General features: G+C 60.7%; 1 protein-coding gene across 3 annotated transcripts; it reads right to left on the bottom strand.

Annotated features, from left to right (window-relative positions):
* Positions 1 to 247: 247 nt before the first annotated feature.
* Positions 248 to 11,260, bottom strand: WNT9A (Wnt family member 9A). 3 transcript variants are annotated; one of them, XM_040454405.1, is made up of 3 exons: positions 6,237 to 11,260; positions 5,191 to 5,441; positions 248 to 3,304 (listed from the first exon to the last, which is right to left on the bottom strand). In XM_040454405.1, the coding sequence occupies exons 1-3, from the start codon at positions 6,376 to 6,378 to the stop codon at positions 2,822 to 2,824; spliced, it is 876 nt and encodes a 291-aa protein (XP_040310339.1). In that variant the 5' UTR covers positions 6,379 to 11,260; the 3' UTR covers positions 248 to 2,821. The 3 variants fall into 3 exon arrangements, with proteins under 3 accessions (XP_040310339.1, XP_040310341.1, XP_040310338.1); XM_040454407.1 differs by having other exon boundaries at positions 5,187 to 5,441; XM_040454404.1 differs by having other exon boundaries at positions 5,179 to 5,441; positions 6,237 to 11,256.
* Positions 11,261 to 23,340: the final 12,080 nt, after the last annotated feature.

The following is a 23,340-nucleotide window of genomic DNA, read 5'->3' on the forward strand; positions in this document are numbered from 1 at the left end:
TCCTCCCCAGGCCCTCCTCCTCCCCCAGGCCCTCTTCCTCCCTCAGGCCCTCCTCTTCCCTCAGGTCTTTCTCCTCACTCAGGCCCTCCTCCTCCCTCAGATCCTCCTCCCCCCTCAGACCCCCCTCCTCCCTCAGGTCTTCCTCCTCCTTCAGGCCCTCCTCCTCCCTCAGGTCCTCCTGCCTCAGGCCCTCCTCCTCCCTTCGGCCCTCCAGAACCCCTCTGAAGGCAGCAGACTCAGATGGGGCTATAATTTAAAATACATTTATTTAGTGTCCATTTCGTTTCTGTTTTGTTACACAAAGCCATTAAATAAATACATTCTCCAAGTCACTCGAGTACACACCTACTCGCTATACAGATGAGGTAGAGAAATCGATAGGCTCGCACGAGGGTTCTCGTGTGTGAATGCCCCTCTCCCCCCAGCCTACCCGGACCTCCCAAACCGAGCCAGGAGTCCACATGTGTGTGGCTGGCAGGGAGCAGGTGGCCGGGACCCGCCTGGCCCTCAGCATGGCTGAGCCCTGTGGCCCGCCCCCTGCCCCGTCCCAGAGAGGCTGACCCCTGGGCACAGTTTCTTCTAGAGGCTCTCCTGCACGAAGAGCAGCACGCTGACCAGAGGCTCCATCAAGAGGAGTTCGCTTAGCAAGATATTCTGATATATGTTTATATATAAACAGACCAGCCAGCAGACGTTTTCAGTCTGCCTTGTTTAAAAAAATACTTCCCTTTATATTATGACATAGAGCTAAATGTGGTATCTGGTTAACAAAATATCCTTCCTCCGACTTGCTGCCTTTCCAGACCCAGAAGTGACTGAGCTCCAGTCTTGTCACAGGGGTGTGGCTGCACCCACTCTGGGCCCCTGGCCCCCACCCTCTCAGCATGCAGGCATTCACGGGATGTTCTCTGAACCACAGAATAGACTTCACTATTTACACTATAGAACAGGGACCAAGAGACCCACATCAACATAAATAGGTTTTCTTTTAAAAACACAGTCCCCAGGGTTCCTGGAGCCCACGGAACTCCAAGGAACCCCCTCACTCAGTAGTTCCTGTGTCTGCACTGCCACCCAGCTCTGTACCCACCCAGAGAACAGCCACAGAGCCTGAGCAGGGCAGGCCCAGAGCCAAAGGATCTAGGAGCCAAGGCTGCCATTCACACCAACGTGGGAAGGACAGCCTCATGCTGAGGGAGGGCACTGAGCGGAGGCCACGCCCCAGCTGACCACTGACCATGCCAACACAGCCAGAACAGGCACACACACCACAGATACATGTGGCTACACATTCACCCACATGCATGCATGCATGCACATCACACATGCACATGCACATCACACATATAGCACGCATGCGTAGCTATGTGCACATGCTCACACACACACAGCACAGATGCATGTGTCATACAAGCCCCCTGTGCTCACATGCACACTTCTGCAGACACATACATATGCTGACACAGTCTCATGCATGCACACACTTCAGACTTGCTCACGCATGTGCTCACACATATGCTCACGCATAAACCTGCAAGCGTGTTCACACATGCATGCACATAAATGCACACATACTTCATACACACGTGTGCTCGTGCACACGTATACACACAAAACCACTTATGCAAGCAGTACACTCTTGCACATATGCATGCATGTGCACACACACTCAAACCAAGCCAGGTCAGTGTAGCCCATCCATTTTCCTTCCCTGCAAAGACAACAGAGTGGCCAGAGAGAACAGCCTGCCTTTTGCCAAATCCTAGCCCCAGATTCTCTCCATCCACATGCGTCCTCACGTCTGCCTCCTCCCGCAGTAACACAAAGCAAGCTAGGAAATGAACCCTTCAAGGGGCTGGCCCCTCCCCTCTGCTGTGCCCACCCCTGGGGGGAGGGCAGGCCACCGGCTGCCACCCCAGGCCTTAAAACCTACACCAAAGTGGCTGGGGTGCGTGCCAAAGTCTCCCAGAGTGGGGTCCACCCACTTCCCAGGACAGTCTCACTGGGGGCAGCTGGGTATAGGGGCCTGGCTTCCAGAAGCCCTGAGGGCAGTGTCCACACACAACCTGCTTTATTACTTTAAAAACAACAACAGCAACATCCCTCTTGATTTAGTGGTTTCAAACGACAAAGCAGATCAGGCAAAGAGGTTAGGAGGGGGCGTAGAGGGGAGGGACGAAGGGGACCCTCCAGACTGGGCACCACCAAGAGGAGGGGGAGCCACAAGCCTGAGGCAGGGCAGGGATGGAAATAATAATTATTATATATTAGTTAAATAAAAATAATTTAACAGTCACCAACATCACTCCCAAGAGAAGTGCTCCATGTCAGAGGGGACAGCAGTGACCCCCGCGGCTGGGTGGCCGGGCTGTCTCTCTCCTAGTGGTTTGACTCTCTAAGCCAGTGCTGGAGCAGGACAGCCCACAGGCGGCCACACAGAGACCCTGTATGGCCGCGAAGGTGCACCCGGTGCTCCTCAGAGGGAGCCCAGAGCAGGGAAGGGTGCCGCTCGCAGGAACTGGCCTCTCAGGGACGGACACAGCTTGGAAAGCATGGTGCCACGCTCTCAGGTCATGGGGGTGGGGGTAGGGCGCGGACAGAGGGGATGCAGGGGCCAGACCAGGGCCACCTCCCGCCTCTGGGTCTTTGAGAGTACGGACAAAGAGGCAGGGACAGCAAACCCAACCAATCCCCGGGCTCTCATTACCATGTGCCAAGTGTGCTGGGGGCCCCATCCCAGGGACTCAGCCCTTGCAGTGTAGACCCCTCACACTGGGTGCACGGCCTCTTTCCCCTGCAGCAGCCTGGCCGGCCCCGGGGCTCAGCCCTTGCAGGTGTAGACCTCCTCACGCTGAGTGCACTGCCTGCACTCCACGTAGCAGCACCAGCGCACCTGGCACTGGCAGGGCCGTGTCACCACCCGGCTCTGGGTGTTGTGGCCACGCCCACAGCAGATGCTCTCGCAGTTCTTCTCCCGGTGGCACCTGCGGCCGGCAGTGCCCGGGGAGAAGCGGCTGGCCAAGCAGAAACTGGGCGAGTCGTCCAGGTGCACAAGCTCTGGCGTGCGGGGCAGCGGGTCGCTGCCTCCTGTCCCTGCAGCCCGGCCCCGAGGCGGCGAGATGGCGCCGGCCTCCCCGGTGGCCTCGTTGGTGGTGCTGCCCACCTTGAGTGCTGTCTCGTACTTGTGTTTCAGGCGCTTGCCCACCTCGTGGAAGGGTGCCAGCTGCCGCCAGCACGTCCGCACAGTACAGGAGCCCGACACGCCGTGGCACTTGCACGTGGTCTCCACCCCGGCCTTGATTACCTGGTAGGGGAGGGGGCTGAGCATGAGGGCCACACTGAGAGGCTGGGCACAGCCCCTGCAGATGACCCCCAGAGGGGCTCGACCACACAGCTCCCCCGGACCCAAGCCCAGCCTGGGGGACCACCACTACCCATCACCCAGGCTTCCTGGCTCTTGCACCTGTCCCTCCACCTCCAAGCCACAGATGTCCCCAGACAGAAGCCCTACATCCAGTACCATGGCCTCCAGAGTGGCCACTGCAGCACCTGTGGTACCGTGGAGACATTCCCTCCTTGCATCCAGGGCTCCCCTCTGAAGGGACTGAGCAAGCCTCCCCTCTAGCCCTGCTGTCAATGCCCCAACAGGACCCCCCAGTCTGGGCTCAGCAGCCTACTAGCCTAACTTCCTGGAGAAGTGAGGAGAAACGAGTTAGCTGGCCCAGTTGGCAGAACTGGCCCCCAGATCTTCCAGGTCAGCCCCAGAGGGGAGGGACAGTACCCCCACTTCCACACACACACACAGAGCTGCCCTAAGGGGCCTCCTGCCTGACCACCCACACAGGGGTCCCTGGCAGCAGAGAGCGGAGGAGGCCCTCTCTAGTGGGCCCCATCCCAGGATAGGCCTGAACTCCCATGCTGCCCTCAGGGAGGGCTGGCTGGCTTGAGGGGGATTAGGAAATGTGGCTGCCCTCTGGCCCGGCAATAGAAGAGTCACATTTAATGACACTCTGCTGAGAAACCTGGACAAATTTAATTAAAACGCTGCTTACCCAGGCCCGGCAGAGCTAATGGAGCACTTTCCATATTCTGACTTTTCATTAATAGCTTACAAAGGAGAGAATGCAAAAGAAAAGAAATAGCCTCGCCTTGGGGATTTAATCTGCCCACACCCCTCTGCAGAGGGCAGAAGGAGGGACAAGGGCTCCGAATAAAAAGGGGGAAATTGATTCTTTAATAAGTGCAAGACTCAGAAGTCTGGTTTCTCAATAAAGAGGGGCTCAGATCAGGGCTGGCTCTAATTACCTGGCCCCCTCCCAGGCTGGGGCTCCACATCCTGGGGGCTGCCTGGCGAGCACGCAGAGTCCCTGACCATCCCCAGGCCGGGCAGAGCCTCGGGGGGCCCTTGGTGGTCCGCATTGTGTGAGGACTAAGGGGACGGGGTGCTCTGTCTGCAGTGAAGCTGACAGCACTCATGCCTCCTCCTCTCGTGTAGGCCCAGGAGCTAAGGGGCTACAGGGAGGGTGAAGGATGGCCGGGAGCCAGGTACCCCCAGGTCCAGCCAGCCTGCAGCCAGCAGCCCCCAGAAGGGCCTAGCTAAAGACCTTACAAGTCTGTCCCCCGCCCCCTCCACAACAACCAGTATCTCCGTAAGAAAACGACACTCAAAGGTAAGGAGACTCCAGGGCCCCGGCTGGCACCACATGCCGGGAACACAGACCCGGAGGCGGCAATACTACACCTCCTCCTAGCCCCAGCCCTGTCCCCCACTTTTGCGGATCCGTGAGCACCCATGCCCCGCCCCCATGCTCTACCCCACCCATATGCTCCACCCCTTGCCCCCACCAAGTCTGTGCCTGGTCCCATGCCCTGCCCATACCTATGCTCCACCCCATACCCCTCGTCCCACCCTGTACCCCGCCCATGCCCACACCCTACCCCAAGTCCAGGCCTTTGGCCCCGCCCAGGCCTGTGCCTGGCCCCATGCCCCACCCTCACCCCGCCCCATGTCCATGCCCCCCCTCGCCCCGCCCATGCTTATGTCTGATTCCCATGCCCCGCCCACACCTATGCCCCTCCCCACATCCATGCCCCGCCCCGCACCCCGCCCATGCCCACTCCCCACCCCGAGTCCTCGCGCCTGGCCCCATGCCCTGCCCCGCGCCCCGCCCCGCTTGCCTTCACACCCACGAGGTTGTTGTGGAAGTCCACGCGGGCTCGCAGGTCCTTGCTTGAGCGGCGGCCCAGGAACTCCTTGACAAACTTGCTGCTGTACTTGAGGTTGTCCCCACAGCCGCCCCACTGCCAGGCCTCCCGGTTCTCCAGGTCGGGGGCCTCATCACACGTGCAGCGCTCCATGCGGCCCGCGCTACACGCCTTGGCCAGCGCATGCGTCAGGCCGGCAGAGGAGATGGCGTAGAGGAAGGCGGTCTCCTTGAAGCCTGTGGGGGCGCAGGGAGGGCGGATGGGTGAGCAGGCGGGAGCAACCCCCACCTCACTCAGGTGCTGCTGGAGCCCCGAATGCTAACAGCATGCGGGGTCTGCAGTCAGGATCCTTGCGGGTGCGCACCGCAGGTGGGGGGCATCCCTGCCTGGGCCGCCATGTGCCCCCGGGGGTACGAGGCGCTCCTATGTGCTCCAGGCACGTGATGTGTCGGGGTAGAGAGAATTCCAAGTGCATGGAGATTTAGGCTCTGCCCAGGGATCAGAGACTGCGTCTCTGACCCACCAGATTCTCCCCGGGACTTGGCGAGCCCTGCCCTGCCCCTCAGGTCCTCAGTTTTTAAACAAGGCTGTTGAAAGTCTCAGATCAGAGCGCAAGGAGAGAGGAGAAGGCAGGCTCCCTGTTCGGAGCACCAGCTGGACCTCTGCCCCTCATGCCCAGCCGCTGGGCCTTGGTCACCACCATGTGACAACAGCCATCAGAGCTGCCTTACGCCCTGTCAAAGCTGCCCAAATGCGCCCCGTGCTGCCAGCTACTGTTCCCCAGGAGGGGCGGGGCAGGAGGGAGGGGCCTGGCTGTTAGGGCAGTGTAGGGAGGAAGGTGGAGCTACAGGTGGGTGTGGTAGTGGGGGACAAGGGACCGGTCAGGATGTAGGGGTGGATGGAGCGGAGGACGAGCCACACAGAGCAACCCCATCTCCGCACCCTACCCCCAGGTGCCCTGGGACCCAGTGAAGGGACGATGTCCTAGGGGTGCAGACCTGCTCAGAAGGTCCTACCTCTAGTGCACTCACCTCGCTTGAGCAGGCTGGCCCGGTAGCGGCCCTCCAAGGTACAGTTCCAGCGCTCAAACCGGAACTGGTACTGGCATTCAAGTGCGCTCATGCTCACCGCCTCCACCAGTGTCTCGGCCACCCCCGGGTCTCTGCGGCACATGCGCCTTTGCTTGCGTTCCAGCTTCAGCCGGTCGCAGGCCTTGTAGTGTGCCTGGGCGGCGGCTTCCGGCTCCAGGGTAAGCGGGAGAATGGTCAGGGGCTCACTGCCCGTTAGCCTGGGTACAGAGATGCCACGGTGAGGGCCACGCCCGAGGCGAGAGACAGACAGACACACTCACACACACACACACGCACCTTCAGGCCAGCCCAGCACAGGGGTGGGCCAAGGGCGCAGATGGACAGGGCAGGGAGGGGTACAGGAGCCCAGGCCACAAGGGGACCACATCCGACACTCTGCCCCACCCACTCCTGTGTCTGCTTACCCAGTTGGAGCATGTACTGCTGCTCCAGGACCCCCACCCGCTGCCGCCCAAAGCTGCAGCGACTCAACCCCACAATGGCCCTGTGGCCTCTGGGAGAGGGTCCTGGCTCATTTCCTGCTCTCCTGCAGCCTGTACAGATGGCCCTGCAGGTCCCAGTAGGGTCTCCAGGAACTCCTGGGCCACTGAGGAGCTCCCGGTCGAACCCAGGGGAGGCCCAGAGCCGGCTCCTTGTTCCCCTGCAGCTCTGACCCTCTGATCTGAGCCAAGGCCCTGACCTTCAGAGTCAGCCACCTGTTCTCAGGTCCCCCCAACCCCCATTTCAGCTGTTCCACCCAGGGGCCGACTGGTCCTGACCTCCTGCCTGTTCTGTGCTCAGACACATCTCAATGTCCCCACACAGGTGATGCCACATCCGGGCTCTAGGCACACCCAGACCCTCAGCCCTCAGGAAGGAGAGGTGCCCAACTAGACATGGGTGGGGCTCCGGTCCTCTGACATGAGCATCACAAGAAACAAGCCTCTGCACCCCACTGACCCACAGGAGCCAGGGGCTCCAGTATTCTCAGACACTTACACCCCACATCATGTCCCATCCCTCTTACTGCTGCCCTTCAAAAGCCCCCTCAAGGGCATGGTGGCCACTGGCTGGCTCCTGGCAGCTTTCTGCAGGGTAAGGTGCTCAGGCAGGTGCTCCTAGAAGCTGGATGGACCCAGCAATGACACAGCAGGTCAGGCTCCTCTGGGGACAACCTAGGGTAATGACTTCCAAGGCCCCTCCCTTCCCCTGCCCTGCACACACCCCAGCATGGCCTCTCCTTGGCCCTGCCTGGGCTTGGGGGGCCAGAGTGTGCTGGGGGGATAGGCATGTACCCTGCCAAGGGCAGAGCCTGTACAGGGCAGAGTTGATCCTTGCCCTAAGGACCCCAGACCCACGTTCCTGACGGAGCAGCACCAGCCTTGCCCTTCCTGGTCAGCTCCCCAAGGGCAGGAGGCCAAGGTGCTGAGACTTGGGAACCAGGCCCAAAGGAGGCCCAGGCAGGAGCCCAGCAAGGCTGCAGGGATGCCAAAGCAGAGGGCATGGGGCACGGAGGGGAGTAGGCAGGCAGGTGGGAGAAAGGAATCCCTGCAAAAGACCCTGGAGGGTAAAGCCATGAAGGACACAGAGCGGGAAGAACCATCCTCTTCACACTCAGGTGCAGTGGGTGCAAGGGGCTGGCCAGCACCCTGGGAGGACACCCCAGGGTGTTCTGGGCTAGCATGGCACCAATGGGCTGCTGGGGCTGAGCCCTGAGCTGCAGCAGAGCCGGGCTACAAGTGTCCCAGAAGCCCAGGGTGTCGGTGAGCAGAGCCCAAGGCGTGTTCCCACCAGACTGAGTCCATACACATGTTGCACAGCACACGCCTGGGGACACTGAGCCAGGAGGACCAACTGGTGTGCTGTGACCAGTGAGAGTATGGGCTGGAGGAACCCCAAAGGTCCGCAAGGCACAGACAGGCCCCATGTGGGCAGCAAGGCCTCTGGGGAGAAGACACCTGTGAGCTTCAGCGACCTGCACCCCCAGTTCCCATCCTGGGGTCAGGGCATCCTGCCTCAGAGCATGGGGACATGGCAGGGGTCACTTCGTGCACTTCTAGGCCTCATGCCTGAGCTCAAGCGGCCCTGAGCACAAGGACAGCTGAGCTGGGCCAGGGCAGGCAGGGGCCCGGGGACCCCACACTGCAGAGTGGAAGAGCCACACTCCCCACACAAAGGCAGCTCACACGACGGAGACATGTCCCCAGACAGGAATGTAAACAGCTGTGCCCACAACGGCGTGCCGCCACACACCGGAAGGGCTGCAGCCTACAACCTGCACAGACCCCAGACTGGATTCTCCGAGATTAACCCAGCTCTAGGCTGGTGCCAAAATATGTCTGTGTCCAACAGGACCAACCACAGCAAGGCTGGCCCAGGGGTACCTGGGGCTGTGCTGGTGACAGCAGCTGTGGGTGTGGGGAGGGGGAGGGATGGCAAGTGAGCCCACCTCCCAGCCTGCCTTGGGGCGTCAGGGCCAGCCTGCATCCTCACCGTACGTTGGGGCTGAGGATGGGGTCCCCACACACACCCAGGGCAAGCCTGCGTCCTCACTGCATGTGTGGGGCTGAGGGCAGGGGTCCCCACACACACCTGGGGCAAGCCTACATGCATCCTCAATGCATGTGGGGGCTGAGTGCAGGGGTCCCCACAAACACCTGGGGCCTGCCTGAGTCCTCACTGCATGTGGGGGCTGAGGACAGGGTCCCCATACACACCTGGGGCCAGCCTGCGTCTTCACTGCACACGGGGCTGAGGGCGGGGGTCCACACACACACCCAGGGCCAGCCTGTGTCCTCACTGCACGTGGGAGCTGAGGGCAGGGGTCCCCACATACACATCCGGGGCCAGGCTGCGTCCTCACTGCACATGGGGGGGTTGAGGGAGGGGGTCCCCACACGTACCCAGGGCCAGACTGCGTCCTCACTGAGGTTGGCCTCTGCCTCAGGCCTCCTTAACTATTGGGGTGCACTCTGCTTGAGACCAGCCTGGGGCTGCAGTGGCAAGGGACAGACCCTCACAGAGGTGCCAGCAGGCAGACGGTACACGGGGTGCAGAGAACGGGGTGGGCATCAGTGAGCATGGACACCCAGGACAGAAGCCCAAACACGGAGGGGAACCCTCAGAAGTGCCAGACAAAAGGCAAGAGGGTCATAAAACACTCTTGGAACACGGAAGGCTCTTTTCCATGTGACCCAGAATCCAGAGGCCCAGAAAAACGGTTAAGTGTGAGAGGGTCTACCGTGCACAGCAGCAGAGTCCCGCATCAGGGGAGATCCTGCGAGCTGGATCCCAGACCAAGAGCCAACTGCCTTTCTGTGTGGAGGCGTGGGTGTGGACAGACCCCTTTCCTGCAGATCAGCAACCAAAGGAACCAGCTGAACATGGCCATGGGATGTGGCCACACAGTTCCAGGGTGGAGCGCATCTGTGAGAACTTGTACGTGGCTCCGCCCCACTCAGAAACACAGAGTAAAACCGCCCTGGTGTTATTTTCCAGTCATCAAAGGAGCACAGGTGAGGACCGTTGTGGACACCGGCAGGAAGAGGTCTTCCCCCCGTGGCTGGATTTCTGAACTCACATGTCTATGAAATTCACCCCATTCTCTTTCCAAAGGTGTCTCACTCACACGCTGCCCCAACACCCACTGTTGCATGAAAAGACCAGGGCCGGCTGAACAATGGGCCGTCCATGCCATGGAGTCTGCAGGCATCAGCAAGCCACAGCCCACAGCCCGTGCCCCCAGAGGGCCTGCACCCATGGGGAGCCCAGAGCAGAGGAGCCTGGGGACACATGCAGCTCACTCCTCTCTCCGCAGCCCAAGAGCTTGGCACACATGCAAGGGACAACGTGTGGGCTATTCAAGACCACACGACTCCACACACAACCGTCAGCCCTATGTGCTGGCCTCTTCCCACACACCCGTCTCTGGAGTCTGTACCTTCCAGGCCACAGAGCACTCCAGGCCCCGGCCCCACTGCCCACCCCACAACAGTGTACCTGCCTCCAGGCTCAATGCAGCTGCCCCCTGCCAGCAGGCATCCAGCCTGGCAGAGGCGGCCATGGAGGAGGTGAGGCTGGGCAGGCTGTCTGCAGGCAAGTGGCCTCCTGGGCAGGCAAGCAGCACCCCATCCCCGTCCTATCAGGCAAGCTCCTTCCAGTGCTGGGCTATCTCCCACCAGGAAATAAATCCTAAGGAGGTCTAAATGTCAGCAGGGCACTTGGTGACATTCAGGCATTTTCAAAGACATGATAACACACGGAAATGTTTCGCAGCCTCACACTGAGATCCCCCAAGTCCCTCCTGCCAAGTCAGAGGGGACCACGCTCCGATCCCCACGGTGACCTCGTCAGGCACTTTTTAGTGTCCTCCCAGACACTAACCCTCTTTACTGCACAACTTTCTTCTGTGTGTGCCATTTCCCCTATCTCATTTTGCAGGCCTGCCCCTCCTGTAATGTCCTGAACACCATCTCCTAAACGCAGGCACACCAGTGCTCTGTCCAAGCCGGGCAGGGCCAGCGGCCTTCTGCAGGCTCCTTGTTCTGGGCTCTGCCCTGGCCGGTGGTCACTGGGCTGGTGTTTTACTGGGACTGTGTCGGGAGCTCCTTCCAGCAGGTCCAGCAGGCATGTGCTGGCTCTGTGTTTGCACAGGACACTTGAGAACCCACTCGGCAAGGCTGACACGTGAGATGGGCTTGCTGGGGCACCCACAGCCTCTCCCTGCTGCTGCAGTCCGGGGGCCTACAGGTACTCCCGCCGAGGTCAGCCCTGTGCTGGCCAGTCCTGGATTCCAACAGAGGCACGACTGATCCGACGTCCAACTGGCCTTCGGTGCACAAGCCACGTGCGCTGATTCATCTCTGATGGTTTTCACCTCTGTGTATGGTCGTGTGGTCTACAGAGAGACGAGGCTGCTGGCTTTCTTTTTCTATCCTCAGCCATCCTTCCTGCCTTCTGGCCACGGTGCAGAATCTGCCAACTGCCATGCAGGGCCCAGAGCCCCCCCCCACCCCAGCTCTGTGGCCACCCACCAGCATAGAGCCATTCAGGGCACCTGTGTTCAGGTGTGGCCCCAAGGTGAGAGAGACCCACGGGCACCAGTGCCAGGAAGCGGGGACCTTCCCCACCGCTCACCCCATCTACATGCCCAAATTCACATCTCTGCCACCTCAGTGCCAGGAAGTGGGGACCCTCCCCCCACTCACCCTGTCTACACACCCAAACTTGCATCTCTACCACCCAGACCTGGCTCTCCGGAGACGCGGACACCCTACAGGTGGTTAGAGCATCAGAGGCCAAAGCCAGGGAACCTACCTGTCTGTGGAGCCAGCACTCTATTGCGGCAGCACAGAAACGCTCCCTTCCCACCCAAGGGTCTGTGAGGACAGCGGGCCTCCCTGTCTGTGTCCTGGTTCTCAGAAGGAAGCCCTGGCCATTTCCGTGACCAGCATGGCAAGTTCGTCGGGTATCCCCTGGGCGCCCAGCTCAGGTTAAAGAAGACCCCTCAGCCGTTCATTTGCTACAAGCTGCTCAAAACTCATAAAAGGATGTCAAGTGTCCTCAAATGTGGTCCCTGCATCTGTTGGCATGTGATTTTTCTGCTAAAACAGGAATGCCACTAACTGGATTTTCCAATGCTGGCCGTGCAGCGCGCCTCAGATGAAATGGGTTTTGTCCTTCCTCTGTGTTGTGAGCTGTACCTTAAGGATGTCGGGTCTAGGCCGTTTGCATCTGTGTTTGTAATTTTCTCTTCCATTCTCTTCCCACTGGGTCTCAGTGCCTTAGCAAAGCGCTCACTGTCTCAGTTTCCCAGAAGATGAGTCAGATCAAAATCACATCTTCTTAACTGTTTGGCAGGACTGGACTTTTCTGGATGAAAAGATCTCCCTGCTGATCCAATTACTTTTCTTTTTTTTTCCTCTCCTCTTTTCCAAACAGTTTTATTGAGATACAACTTGCATACCACAAAATTCACCCATTTAAGTCCACAATTCAGTGTTTTGCTGCATTTTCACAGATGCATGCAAACACGGCCAGTCGATTTCAGGGCATTTCATTGGCTCAGAGATAAACCTATTCTTCTGCACCTGGCCACCACTAATGTACTTTGTGTCTGTGGATCAGCCTGTCCTGGACGTTTCAGACAAATACGGTAGGTGGCCTTTGGTGACAGGGCTCCTGTGCTGACAGCATGTCCATGTTGCTGTGTGTCACCATATGGACAGACCGCATTGTGCTCACCTGTCCTTGGGCGGTGGACTTGAGTCATCCACCCTTTCGCCGTCATGCGCAAGCCACCGCTGCCCCTCCCGTGCACGTCTGTGCGTGGACGCTGGTGTCCACCAAGGAGCAGAAGTGCTAGTCACCATTGTTGAGGGAACTGTCAGATCGTGACCACTAACCCGCTTCCCTACTCACAACAGACTCAGTATTTCTCTGTCTCGAGTCTGTTTCTGTTACTCCTCTGGTTTTCTGCGTTGCCTCAGAATTTGCAGCCTGGTTGGCAGGAAAGCGCTCAGTATCCCCTACTCTTGTCTGCAGAATCTGTAGCGATTTCCCAGCAGCAATTCCCAGAGAGGGACCCTTCATCTCTAATGCACAGTTGGTACTTTGTTGGTTTTCGCACGGCTTCTGTTTTCTTCCTTCTGCCATGTTTGGCTTTAGCTTACTGTTCTTTTCCTCAAATCTGTGACCAACCACTGCTGACCGCATCCAGGCTTCTCTCCACTTCTGCACCTCCTGCTTCAGAATCAGGTCACCATGCAGACAGAGCCTGGGTCACAGCCCAAAGACCGTGTACAGCCCTAATCACAGCCCCAGTCATAGGCCAGGTCACCATGCAGAGCCTGGGTCATAGACCAGGTCACTGTGCAGAGCCTGGGTCACAGCCTGGAAACTATGCAGAGGCTGGGTCACAGCCAGGTCACTGTGCAGAGCCTGGATCACAGCCCAAAACACCATGCAGACCCTGGGTCACAGCCTGGAGACTATGCAGAGCCTGGGTCACAGCCCAGATCACTGTGCAGAGCCTGGGTCACAGCCCAGATCACTGTGCAGAGCCTGGATCACAGCCCAAAACACCATGCAGACCCTGGGTCACAGCCTGGAGACTATGCAGAGCCTGGGTCACAGCCCAGATCACTGTGCAGAGCCTGGAACACAGCCCAGATCACCATGCATACCCTGGTCACATCCTGGAAACTATGCAGAGCCTGGATCACAGTCAGGTCACTGTGCAGAACCTGGATCACAGCCCAGATCAGTATGCAGACCCTGGGTCACAGCCTGAGACTATGCAGAGCCTGGGTCACAGCCCAGGTCACGGTGCATCAGCCTGGATCACAGCCTGGAGACTATGTGGAGCCTGGGTCACAGCCAAGGTCACTAGGCAGATCCTGAGCCACAGCCTAGAGACTATGCAGAGCCTGGATCACAGCCCTGGTCACTGTGCAGACCCTGGGTCACAGCCTGGAGACTATGCAGAGTCACCATGCAGAGCCTGGGTCACAGTGAAACTCCCTCAAGGTCCACTGAGGTGGTGTGTTCTCTCCCTGACCTCCTACGTTCTCTATGCTTACATCCTGTCCTGTCGCAGAGCCAGTGATCAGACCAAGGCCCTGGCTAGGACCCCGGTCTCCTCAGCCACACGGCTGGTATTTCCTCCACAGATCCGCCCCATTTCACTTTGTCTCCTCTCCTGCCTCCTTTCCAGTTACTCCTTGATAACCCATCTCCCCCTGGTGATTTGAACCTTCATGTTGCATTGCCGCTATTTCACAGCCACCCTCACAACTGCACACGTCTGTGGCTTAGTCACATCCAGTGGTGGGCAATACCAGGCCTGAGGACACAAGCCTGTGAACCCCACTCCCAAATTACAGGCCGTCGTGTATTTTAGTTCCACTGTGAGGACCCAACAGGATGCTGGACACTCCTCGGCTCCTGGACAGTGGCCTTCTGAGCATCTTGCAGCTTGTCTGTAAAGGTCTGTATTTCACTTCCCTGGGCAAGTCCCCAGCCTGCCATGCACTGTGTGCGTTTCTGCTCTGAGGTTCACCACCAGGCTGACCAGCCTCCCACAGTATCTGCATCTGTTGGCCCAGGCTGCTTTTATGGTTCCTTGTCTTGGGTGTTTTATGCTTCCAGTTCATGTTCTGGAAGCATTTTTGTTTTCTCTGTTTAGGACGACTTGGGGCCTCCTGAATCCTGCACGTGACCCTGACAAATTCTGAGACTTGGAAAATGCTCCGCCATTCTCTGCAAACAGGACCCCTGGCCGCCCAGTCCCTGAATCCGGCCTCTGGCCTCTGGTTCTCCGCATTTCTGCCAACACAGGCCACACTCCACATGAGTCTCCTGCCCCATCATCTGCCTTACTGGCTCTCTTCAGCTATTTCAAATCCGCTTTCAACGACGTACACCTTCCCCCCAGTCCCATTTGGTTTCTCCAAACCTGCTGGATCAGTTTTTGCGGTTTCTTACTCCTTGTGGATACTCCAAGGTTATCTCCTCCCTGGAAGCATGCTGAGAGCTCCCATTCGGCCTGTGACACTCCACTCTGGGTCCGCTGCCAGAGCTGGGGAGGCCCACAGAGAAAGGCACCTCCACACATGCCTGCCCCGCTACCCCTGGCCTATGCTGCTCACCGTACATGACAGACAGAGGGCACATGTCCCCAAGTTCACATCTGCTGGGACCTTGACATGTGCTTTTTTTGGAATAAGCGCCTTAGTAGATGTAATGAAGGTTAGGGTCTTGAGACAAGGCCTCCCTACACTGGGTTTTGTGCTGTTGAGGGCCCCTCGTCCTGATCAGCCTGCAGTGACACCAAGGAGACCCCACCCTAGTCCCAGCAGGCCTAGAAAGAACCCAGGACAGACACAGCTAAGTCTAGGAGCCTGTCCCCTTCCGAGGAGGGGCCTGAGACTGGCATGCTGGCGGCCTGGGGATGGGGCCACCCCTCTGAGCACCTAGCTGGTCACACACTCCCAAACCTGCCCCCTCGGGCAGCCAGGGGGCAGGGCGGCACTGCCAGCAAGGAATGGGGGATGTCCCTGTCCTCAGCAGGAGCCGGCAGCTGGTCGGTCCCCAGAGTGCTTGCTTCCTCCAGCTCTGAGGCCAGGCGGATTCCAATGGCCCTTCCTCCTGCCAGCAGGCCCGGCCACCCCAAGGGCCACCCTGCCCACAAACCCAGCTCCCAGGGCTGGGCGGAGGGAGAAGAGGCCGGAGTTCCAGAAGCCACAGCGCGCTGCCAAGGAACCTCAGCCCCACCAGACAGCGTTTAATTTCTGTGCGAATCGAATTCAAAACAAATTCCAATGTGGAGAAACTGGTTCTGAGATTAACCCTCCATCCTCCCGGGGCCTGCAGCCTGACTCGGCCCTGCGTGGGGGATGTGGGGGTGCGTTGGGGTGGGTGCAGACACCAACAGAGCCGGGGGCTCCCTGCAGCCTGACTCGGCCCTGCGCAGGGGACATGGGGACATGGTGGGGTGGGTGCAGACACCACCAGAGCCAGGGGGCTCCCTGCAGCTTGACTCGGCCATCTGATGCCCAGGCCCACCAAGGAGGAGGCAGGGGCCACAGGCCATGGTAACCAGAGCAGGAGCGTGGCGAGCACCCTTGTGTTTATGACAGCTGTCACCTCTATGAGAGCTGCCGACACTCTACTTCCCCACATTCCAGGGCACCCCCTCTCCACTCCCTTGTCAACAGGCTGTGTCCACACAGGGGTGATGAGAATGCATAGTGGATGCTCCCAGCCCAGGGGGACACAGGACTCAGCAAACTCCACTGCACAAGGCCTGGGGTCCCTGAGCCCAACAGAAATGTCCCTGTCCGCCCTCAGCAACCGCCAGGACAAGCAGAGCCCCTGGGACCCCAGGCCCTGAAGGCCACCAGTCAGCTGGCCTCTTAGGCCGCCGGCCAGCAGGGCAGGCTATGGGCACCCAGGAGAGCAACTGAGGCCGTCCAGGACCCAAGTCACAGGCAGGCGAGGGGAGACGAGGGAGCAGCCAGGCTGTGCCATGGCCCTGGGCCTCCCAGATAGCTAGAGTCCGAAGGAGCTCACAAGCAGGGCCGGGCAGGACGTGGGGCAGGCCCCTGGCACCCACCTTCCTGCCTGGAGCTGGCCTCCTGCATGCCCAGCACAGCCGGGGACACGGGGAGGGCCCCGGGGCGGCTGCGGCGGCTCTGTCTGTCCATGAGGGAGCCGGCTCTGACGTGCTCTGGTCTGGGAGCCCCTGGCAGCCTCTCTCCCGGGCCAGACCACTTCCCTGGCCGCGTCTACCTCAGGTATCGCTAAGAAAAACAAACGCAGCTTGAGGCTTGCCGTTTTCCATTCCCTCGTCCGGCCGCCAGTCTCGAGGTGCACGGCCTGCCAGCTGGGCGGCTGGGTTTCCTCCTGCGGCCAGAGGCGCCAGGCCAGCCAGGAACCGCGCTGGGAGGGGCAGGGGAGGACGGCAGGCTGGGCCCGCAGGTCACGGAGCCGGGCGGCCAGTACGCCACCCAGGTCGGCGCTGCCCTCCTGTGGAGGCCCCTGCACGGCCACCTGCCGCCTGCTAGCCCACGGAGGCCCCTTAACGATGAGCCACCCCGCAATCCGCCCCGGCCTCAGGCCCCCAGCTTCCCCACCCATACCAGGGGGTGCTCCCAGCCCTCCAGCCACACCCCTGCCCTGGGAGCTCCAGAGGCACCCCCTGCCCCTCAGCACACAGCCCACTGAACGGCCATCAGACAGGTCTCAGGTTGAGCCCACCATTCCCGTAGCTGGGGACATCAGGGCCAGCGGGGGCAGGGAGGGAGACTGGGAAGCCTGATGCAGCAGCCCCTCAGACCCCAGGCCAGGCTTCTGAGTGCAGAGCGAGGGAGCAGAGCCTCGGACGCACCTGCCTGGTGCACTTTGGAGCACTCGGGGCTCCCTAGAGGCACTGCAGGTACAGAGGGGCCCCGCTAGGCCATGCTGGTTTCCTGACACAGACCCCAAGCAGGGCAGAGGCCCACAGCCCTGCTCGCCACCCTCCAGAGGCATACTTGCCAGCAGGGGCCTGGCCTCACCCACCTCCCAGACAACTGTGCTTCCACTGATACCCCTCTGGGCCTGCCGAGCTGGGACAGGCACTGCCCACCAGGACAATACACAAAGGGGCCAGTGCCCCTCCAGGCCTGGATTAAGAGGGCCGGGTGCTGGCCCTGCTGACTGGTGTCATTTTTCTGCAACCAGGAAAACCAAGCCAGGCCCCTTATCAGCTCATCGCTCATCCTGCGTCCAGGTCCCATAGCCCCCCGGGAGAAATTGTGTGTGTGCATTCTTTTCCAGGAGAAAAGCTACCCACACACTTTTGCTATTGTCCTGGACATGGTGGGGCCCCCAGGGACGGGCCGCGGGTGGCGCCCTGGGCCAGGGCCACCCTGGAAGCCCCGGCAGGGTCCCACCAATGCCCTCATCTGCAGAGTTGGGTCCCGGCCACAGTGGAGAGGATGGGGGCGAGATTAGGCCAGCTGTCCCCCCGTCCAGACGGCCGCCGGCTGTGGCAGGACATCTGCTCCCACAGCTGAGGGGGGCCAGGTGGCGGTGGCTTCCTCCTCACCTCAGGCTTCACCACGAGGCCTCAGGAGGCCCCAGCCCAGAGGCCTGGGCTGGGCTGGCACTTAGCACCTGCTTCTACTGGTCTCTGTGCTGGGGGGCTGCGGGCCCCACAGAGGAGACTGGTCAGGATGGCAGGGAGGAGGGACAGAGTCTGGAGAGCAGAGATGCAGGGGCGTATCCCTACCCCTGTCCACCTGCCTCCCCACACCTGCCCCAACCCCTCCACACAGTGCCCTCCAGTCTGTCCAGCCCACCCCACGTGCCCCCTTGCCCACAGGGCCACTTCCAAGGGGCCGCACAGTCTCCCTGCTGGCCACTCGGCTGCCTGGACACTGCGGAGAAGGCCTGGGCCTGCCCTCCTGCTCAGCTCTGACTGCAGAGCTGAGCCCACTCCATGGCCTCCCTTCCAAAGGCTGGAGCTGGGGCCTTGCAGGGCTACTGTGGGCACGTCCATCCTGAGGTGGGTCTGCGGACACCATGGGCCCAGCCTGCTTCTCATTCAGCTCTAGCTCCACACCCCTGGCCCCCAGCCAGGGAAACATAGGGGACACCTCCCTCTCTGCCAGCCCCACCCCGGCCCCCCTGGGCTCTGGGTCACCCTGGCCTCACCATGAGAGGCTGACTCCCCCCACAGGCGAGCCTGAGCCCCCACCCCCAACACACAGCCCTCTAGGAGCCCTTCCTCTGAGCAGCCAATAGGCACATAGCCACACAGAACCCCCAGCTGGGCTCTAGGCTCATACAGAGGGGCACCGCCACCTCCTGACACTGACCTTGCATGCACAGTCAGCCACTCCTACCATGACAACAGCCCCGAAGGCAGGGCAGGCTCCCATACAAGTCCCCAGAACCCCTGACCAGGCCCGTAGACAAGCCTCTAGTAAACAGAGGACCACCTTTACCACACAGTCATGCTGGGAGGGGGGGGGTGGAGACCCATTGTGAAGGCCCAGGCACAGCTGAGAGACAGCGTGCCGGCTCACACTCCACGTTCTCCTCCATCTAGGAATAAACCTCTACATATATAAAGAGCTCTGACAAATCAACAACAAAGACCCACAACCCAGCCAAGAGCTGGGCGAAGAAACTGAGTAGACATTTCTCCAAAGAAAACATAATGGATGACTAACATGTCCGTGAAGGATGCTCAACATCGCCCATCATCAGGGAAATGCAAGTCAGAGCACAGTGAAATACCACTCCACACCCACTGGGATGGCTAGAAGAAAAGGCAGAGCTGATCAACACACTAGAAATAACAAGAACCAGCGAGGATGTGGAAACACTAGACATTTCTGTATTGCTGGCGGGAGGGTAGCATGGTGATTACCATACGATCTAGCAATTCCACCTCTCAGTATACATACCCGGGGAACTGAAAACCTACATCCACAGAAGAACTTGTACACTGATGCCCACGGCGGCATCACAAGAGCCAAATGATGGAAGCCAGCCAGGTGTCGGTCAGCAGGGGAGTGCACGTAACAAACTGCTGTGCATCCACACAATCGAACACAACATGGTCACTGAGGGAATGAAGCACGGATGCATGCCACAACATGGATGAGTCTTGAAAACGCTATGCTCAGTGAAATAAGCCAGACACCAAGGCCACGTGCTGTATGATTCCACTTATGTAAAACGTCCAGAGCAGACAAATCCACAGAGACAGAAAGTGGATTAGCAGTTGCCAGGGGCTGGGGTTGGAGCAGAGAGGCAGGATATGAGGTTTCTGGGGTGATGGAACGCTCTGGAATTAGATAGTGGTGCTGGCTGCACAGCCTTGTAGATGTACCAGAAACCACTGCACCGCAGGCTCCAACAGGGTGACTCTATGGGATAGGAGTTCCATTTCAATCACGGAAAGGCAGTGGGCCCGAAACGCCCTCAGGCCCCATTCACTGCAGCCCAGAGCACCTTAGCTGCCTTTGACATTACCTTGAGCACCCCACGCACCAATGCCTGGCCTGGCTGGGGGAGCCTCCTCCATACAGGCCTCCAGGCTGCCTGGACCAGACAGACCTCCCAGCAGGGCCCTGCTCCCTGCTCCCTCCCCCAAGCCAGCCTGCAAGTGTCACCCACAGAATGCAGATTGCTGGGGCCAACCCCAAGAAAGGGCCTCAGGGCTCATGACAGCCCTTCCTAGCTCTCTGAAGATGACCCACATGGGAAACCTGAGGCCTCCACTCCCCCAGCAGCCCCCAGATGTAAGTCTACGGGCGGCCACAGGGGCTTCTGCTGGGGCTGGCTTGGCACATGCAGGATCTCTAAGAAAAGGGCAGCGAGGTACCAGGGAGCCCAGGCCCGGCTCTGCTGGACCCAGCCCCTGGCTCCATGCTTGGGGGAGCACCAGGGCTCCTCGCCCTGGGTTTGGGGGCATCCCTTCCTGAACAGATGTTCAGCACACAAGATCACTCCTCGACTCCATGTTCTCACCTATAACACCAGAAGCAGGGGCAGGCAAAGACTTTCAGCCCACCCAGGTCCACAGGGCATGGGGGGGGTAAGGGTCTGAGTCTGATTCCCAAACTCACCAGGAGACCTCAGGCCAGCCCCTTTCTGCTGGGAGCCAGGCCCCCCTCCTTCCAGGAGGGCATCAGGCCAAGCCGTCTAGGCCCCTGGAGAACCAGATGGAAACACCACCTGCTAATCACACCGCCAAGAAGCAGGGCCAGGCCACTGAGGAAGAGGGAAGAGTCCCTTCCCCGAGGCCAGGCAGCGGCCCAGAGGGTCCTGCCTAGTGGCCAGAGGCTGGGAGGGCAATGGGAACAGGCCGGGTTAGGTTGCAGCCTCAGGGAGGGGGCAGGGAGGGCTCCCACCACCCACGTGACACCCCACCACCCGCCCCCCCAATCCCAGGCCAGCCTCTCTCCATTTCTGGCCTGTAACAGGAGCTGCCCTGCCTGCCTGTGAGCCTCCGTGCCAGGCAGAGTTCTCCGAGAGGGGGAAGGGAGAAAGAGGACCTGAATCCCAGCTCCTTCCTCCTGCTCACTCTGAACACCAGGCTGGGAGGGAAGCCCCCAGCCCCAGCCCCAGGTCTGCCCCAGCCCCAACCCCAGTCCAGCCTCAGCCCCTGTCCCAGTCCCAGCCCCAGCCCTGACCCAGCCCCTGTCCAGCCTCAGCCCCAGCCTCAGTCCAGCCCCAGTCCCTGTCCCAGTCCAGCCTCAGACCCAGTCCAGCCCCAGCCTCAGACCAAGCACTGACACTGACCCCACCCCAGCCCCAGCCCCAGCCTATCCAGCTCCAGCCCCAGCCCAGCCCCTGCCCCAAGCCAGCCCCAGCCAGGTCTATCCCCAGCCCCAGGCCTGCCCCAGCCACTGCCCCAGTCAAGCCTCAGCCCCAGCCTCAGTCCCAGCCCCAGTCCCAGTCCAGCCCCAGCCTCAGACCCAGCACTGACCCTGCCCCAGCCCCAGCCCCAGTCTATCCCCAGCCCCAGCCCCAGCCCTGCCCCAGCTCCAGCTCCAACCCTAGCCGCAGCCCCAGGCCCTGCCTCAGCCTTGCCCTGCCCACCTCAGGCTATCTCCTTCCCCTGGCACTTCAGCCCCTGCCACTTTGCTGGGCCAGGAGAAAGGGCCCCAGACCCAGGCCCAGCCAGTCACTGCTGACCAGAAAGGCTGGGCCTCCATGCACAGACTGGTCCAGAGTGTGTCTTTCCCCCTCCTCTCTTCCCAGGTCTGGCCCCACCTTGGGAATCAACCCCTGAGGTGCTTGCTGGGCAAAGACCCATAAAGTCTACTCTGCTCTGCCCAACCTGCTGGCACCCAGCAGACCCCACCCCAGGACCTCTGTCCGTCAAACAGAACCCAGCTCTCCTGCCTGGTACGGTGGTGGCAGGGCCCCCAGCAGAGCCAGCTGTCCCCTGGCCATACATCTGCCTGGTACACTCTGCACAGGACAGCCTTTGGGGCCAACATGCTGGACAAGAGGGCTGGTCAGGGGAGTTCACAGGGACACCAGGCCCTCTCCCGCAGGCCCGTGAACTAAACAGCAGAGCTCAACAACTTCCCCAGAGGTAAAAAGTCTGGAGGCTGCCCGTGGTAAGGGTGGAGGGCTTCCAGCCAGGACCCGAGACCCCCACCTCCCCTCTGTGGCTCTGACCTCCCCAGGAGGAGCAGGGCTGTCAGCAGGGAGCCGCTGGGAGCAGACAAGCCCAGGGTGTGTCTGAAGCCTAGTGAGCAGACCCGAGGCTGGGCCGGGAGAGTGGGGAGGCACAGCTGGCTAACAGGCCGCCGTGACTCACCGTGGACCTGCGGCCAGACGGCCATCCTCTGACCCTCCCTCTGCCCGCGAGGGCGAGGCAAAGGCTGCACAGATGGCGTGCAGGGGCGTGCCAGCCTCTGCACAGCCGAGGCCCCAGCCAGGAGAGGGCTGCCGGGTGGGGTCTCCAGGGGAAGTAGACACAGAGCTGACCCTGGAAGACGACCCAGGAGAGAGGAACAGAAGGAGAAGGGGGGGAAAGAAAAACACAAAGGGAAAGTTTCCCATGAAAATATTTTATTTTCTTTGAGAACAGGATACACCTGCAGGGCTCCTAGCCCAGTGGCCTCTCCCCGCCCTGACGGTGCCACATTTCTGGACCAACGGGGCCCTCTGCCGGCCAGCCGCCGCGCGACGGCGTCCGGGCCCGGGGCGAGGGAACAGGTGACGGGCGGAGGGCGGCGACCAGAAGCAGCCACGGGGCGCCCAGGGCAGGGGCCAGAGCGAGAGGGTGGGCCGCGCGGCTCCAGGGGCGGTGCCTGGGCAGCAGGAGAGGAGTCCAGAGACCCCGCGGGGGTGCTGGCGCCGTGCCACCCCCGGACCTCCGGGTGCCCATCTGCGTGGCGCAGCGAGGGAGGGTCCCCAAAGGTCTCTGGGCTGGACATCCCAGATCTGGGGGACAGGGGCGAGGAAGTACAGGGCAGGATCGAACGGCCGGGAGCGACGCGCAGGAAACACGCACACTGCTACTACGGAGACGCGCTCCGGGAGGCGACCCCTGAGACGGCGGGGGTGGGGGGGGCGGCGTTCACGGCCCCGGCCGGGCCCTGTGCACCGGTCGGGTCCCACAGACGCGCTCCCGCGGGGCCGGGGCCCGAGCGGCCGTAAGAAGCAAAGCGCAAGAAAAATAAATGCCTCCAGCTTGGAGTTATTTTTTTTTTTTCCTCCTTTGGGGCTCGGTGCAAGGAACATCTGGATTTTGTACGTATTTTTTTTTGTTGTTGTTAAATTAACTTCTCGAGGAGAGAAAGGAGGGGGGAAGCTGCAAGGCGGGTGGGTGGGTAGGGGCCGGGGGAGGCTCCAGCCGTTCCGCCAGAACTCGGCGGCCTAACAGGGAGCCAGGACCAGCTTGGGTCCCCCAACTCCGGGGAGCACCGCACACGGGCGCGTCGCGGCCACGACGGCTCCGGGGTCACGGGGGACCGCGGCCTCGCCGCCAGCCCGTCGTCGGGTGCGCCGGCCCCTCTCCCCACGCCGCGCCGCCAGGACGCAAACAAAC

Source organism: Herpailurus yagouaroundi, unplaced genomic scaffold, assembly GCF_014898765.1.
Source record: "Herpailurus yagouaroundi ecotype Mexico unplaced genomic scaffold, PumYag 212, whole genome shotgun sequence".
Taxonomy (NCBI): Eukaryota; Metazoa; Chordata; class Mammalia; order Carnivora; family Felidae; genus Herpailurus; species Herpailurus yagouaroundi.

Coding starts and splice junctions, on each gene's coding strand:
- WNT9A (XM_040454404.1), bottom strand. CDS start 6,378: ATGTGCCGCAGAGACCCGGGGGTGGCCGAGACACTGGTGGAGGCGGTG. Junction 5,442..6,236: donor GGCCAGCCTGCTCAAGCGAG/GTGAGTGCACTA, acceptor GCGCCCCCACAG/GCTTCAAGGAGACCGCCTTC. Junction 3,305..5,178: donor ACAACCTCGTGGGTGTGAAG/GCAAGCGGGGCG, acceptor CTCCCCTACCAG/GTAATCAAGGCCGGGGTGGA.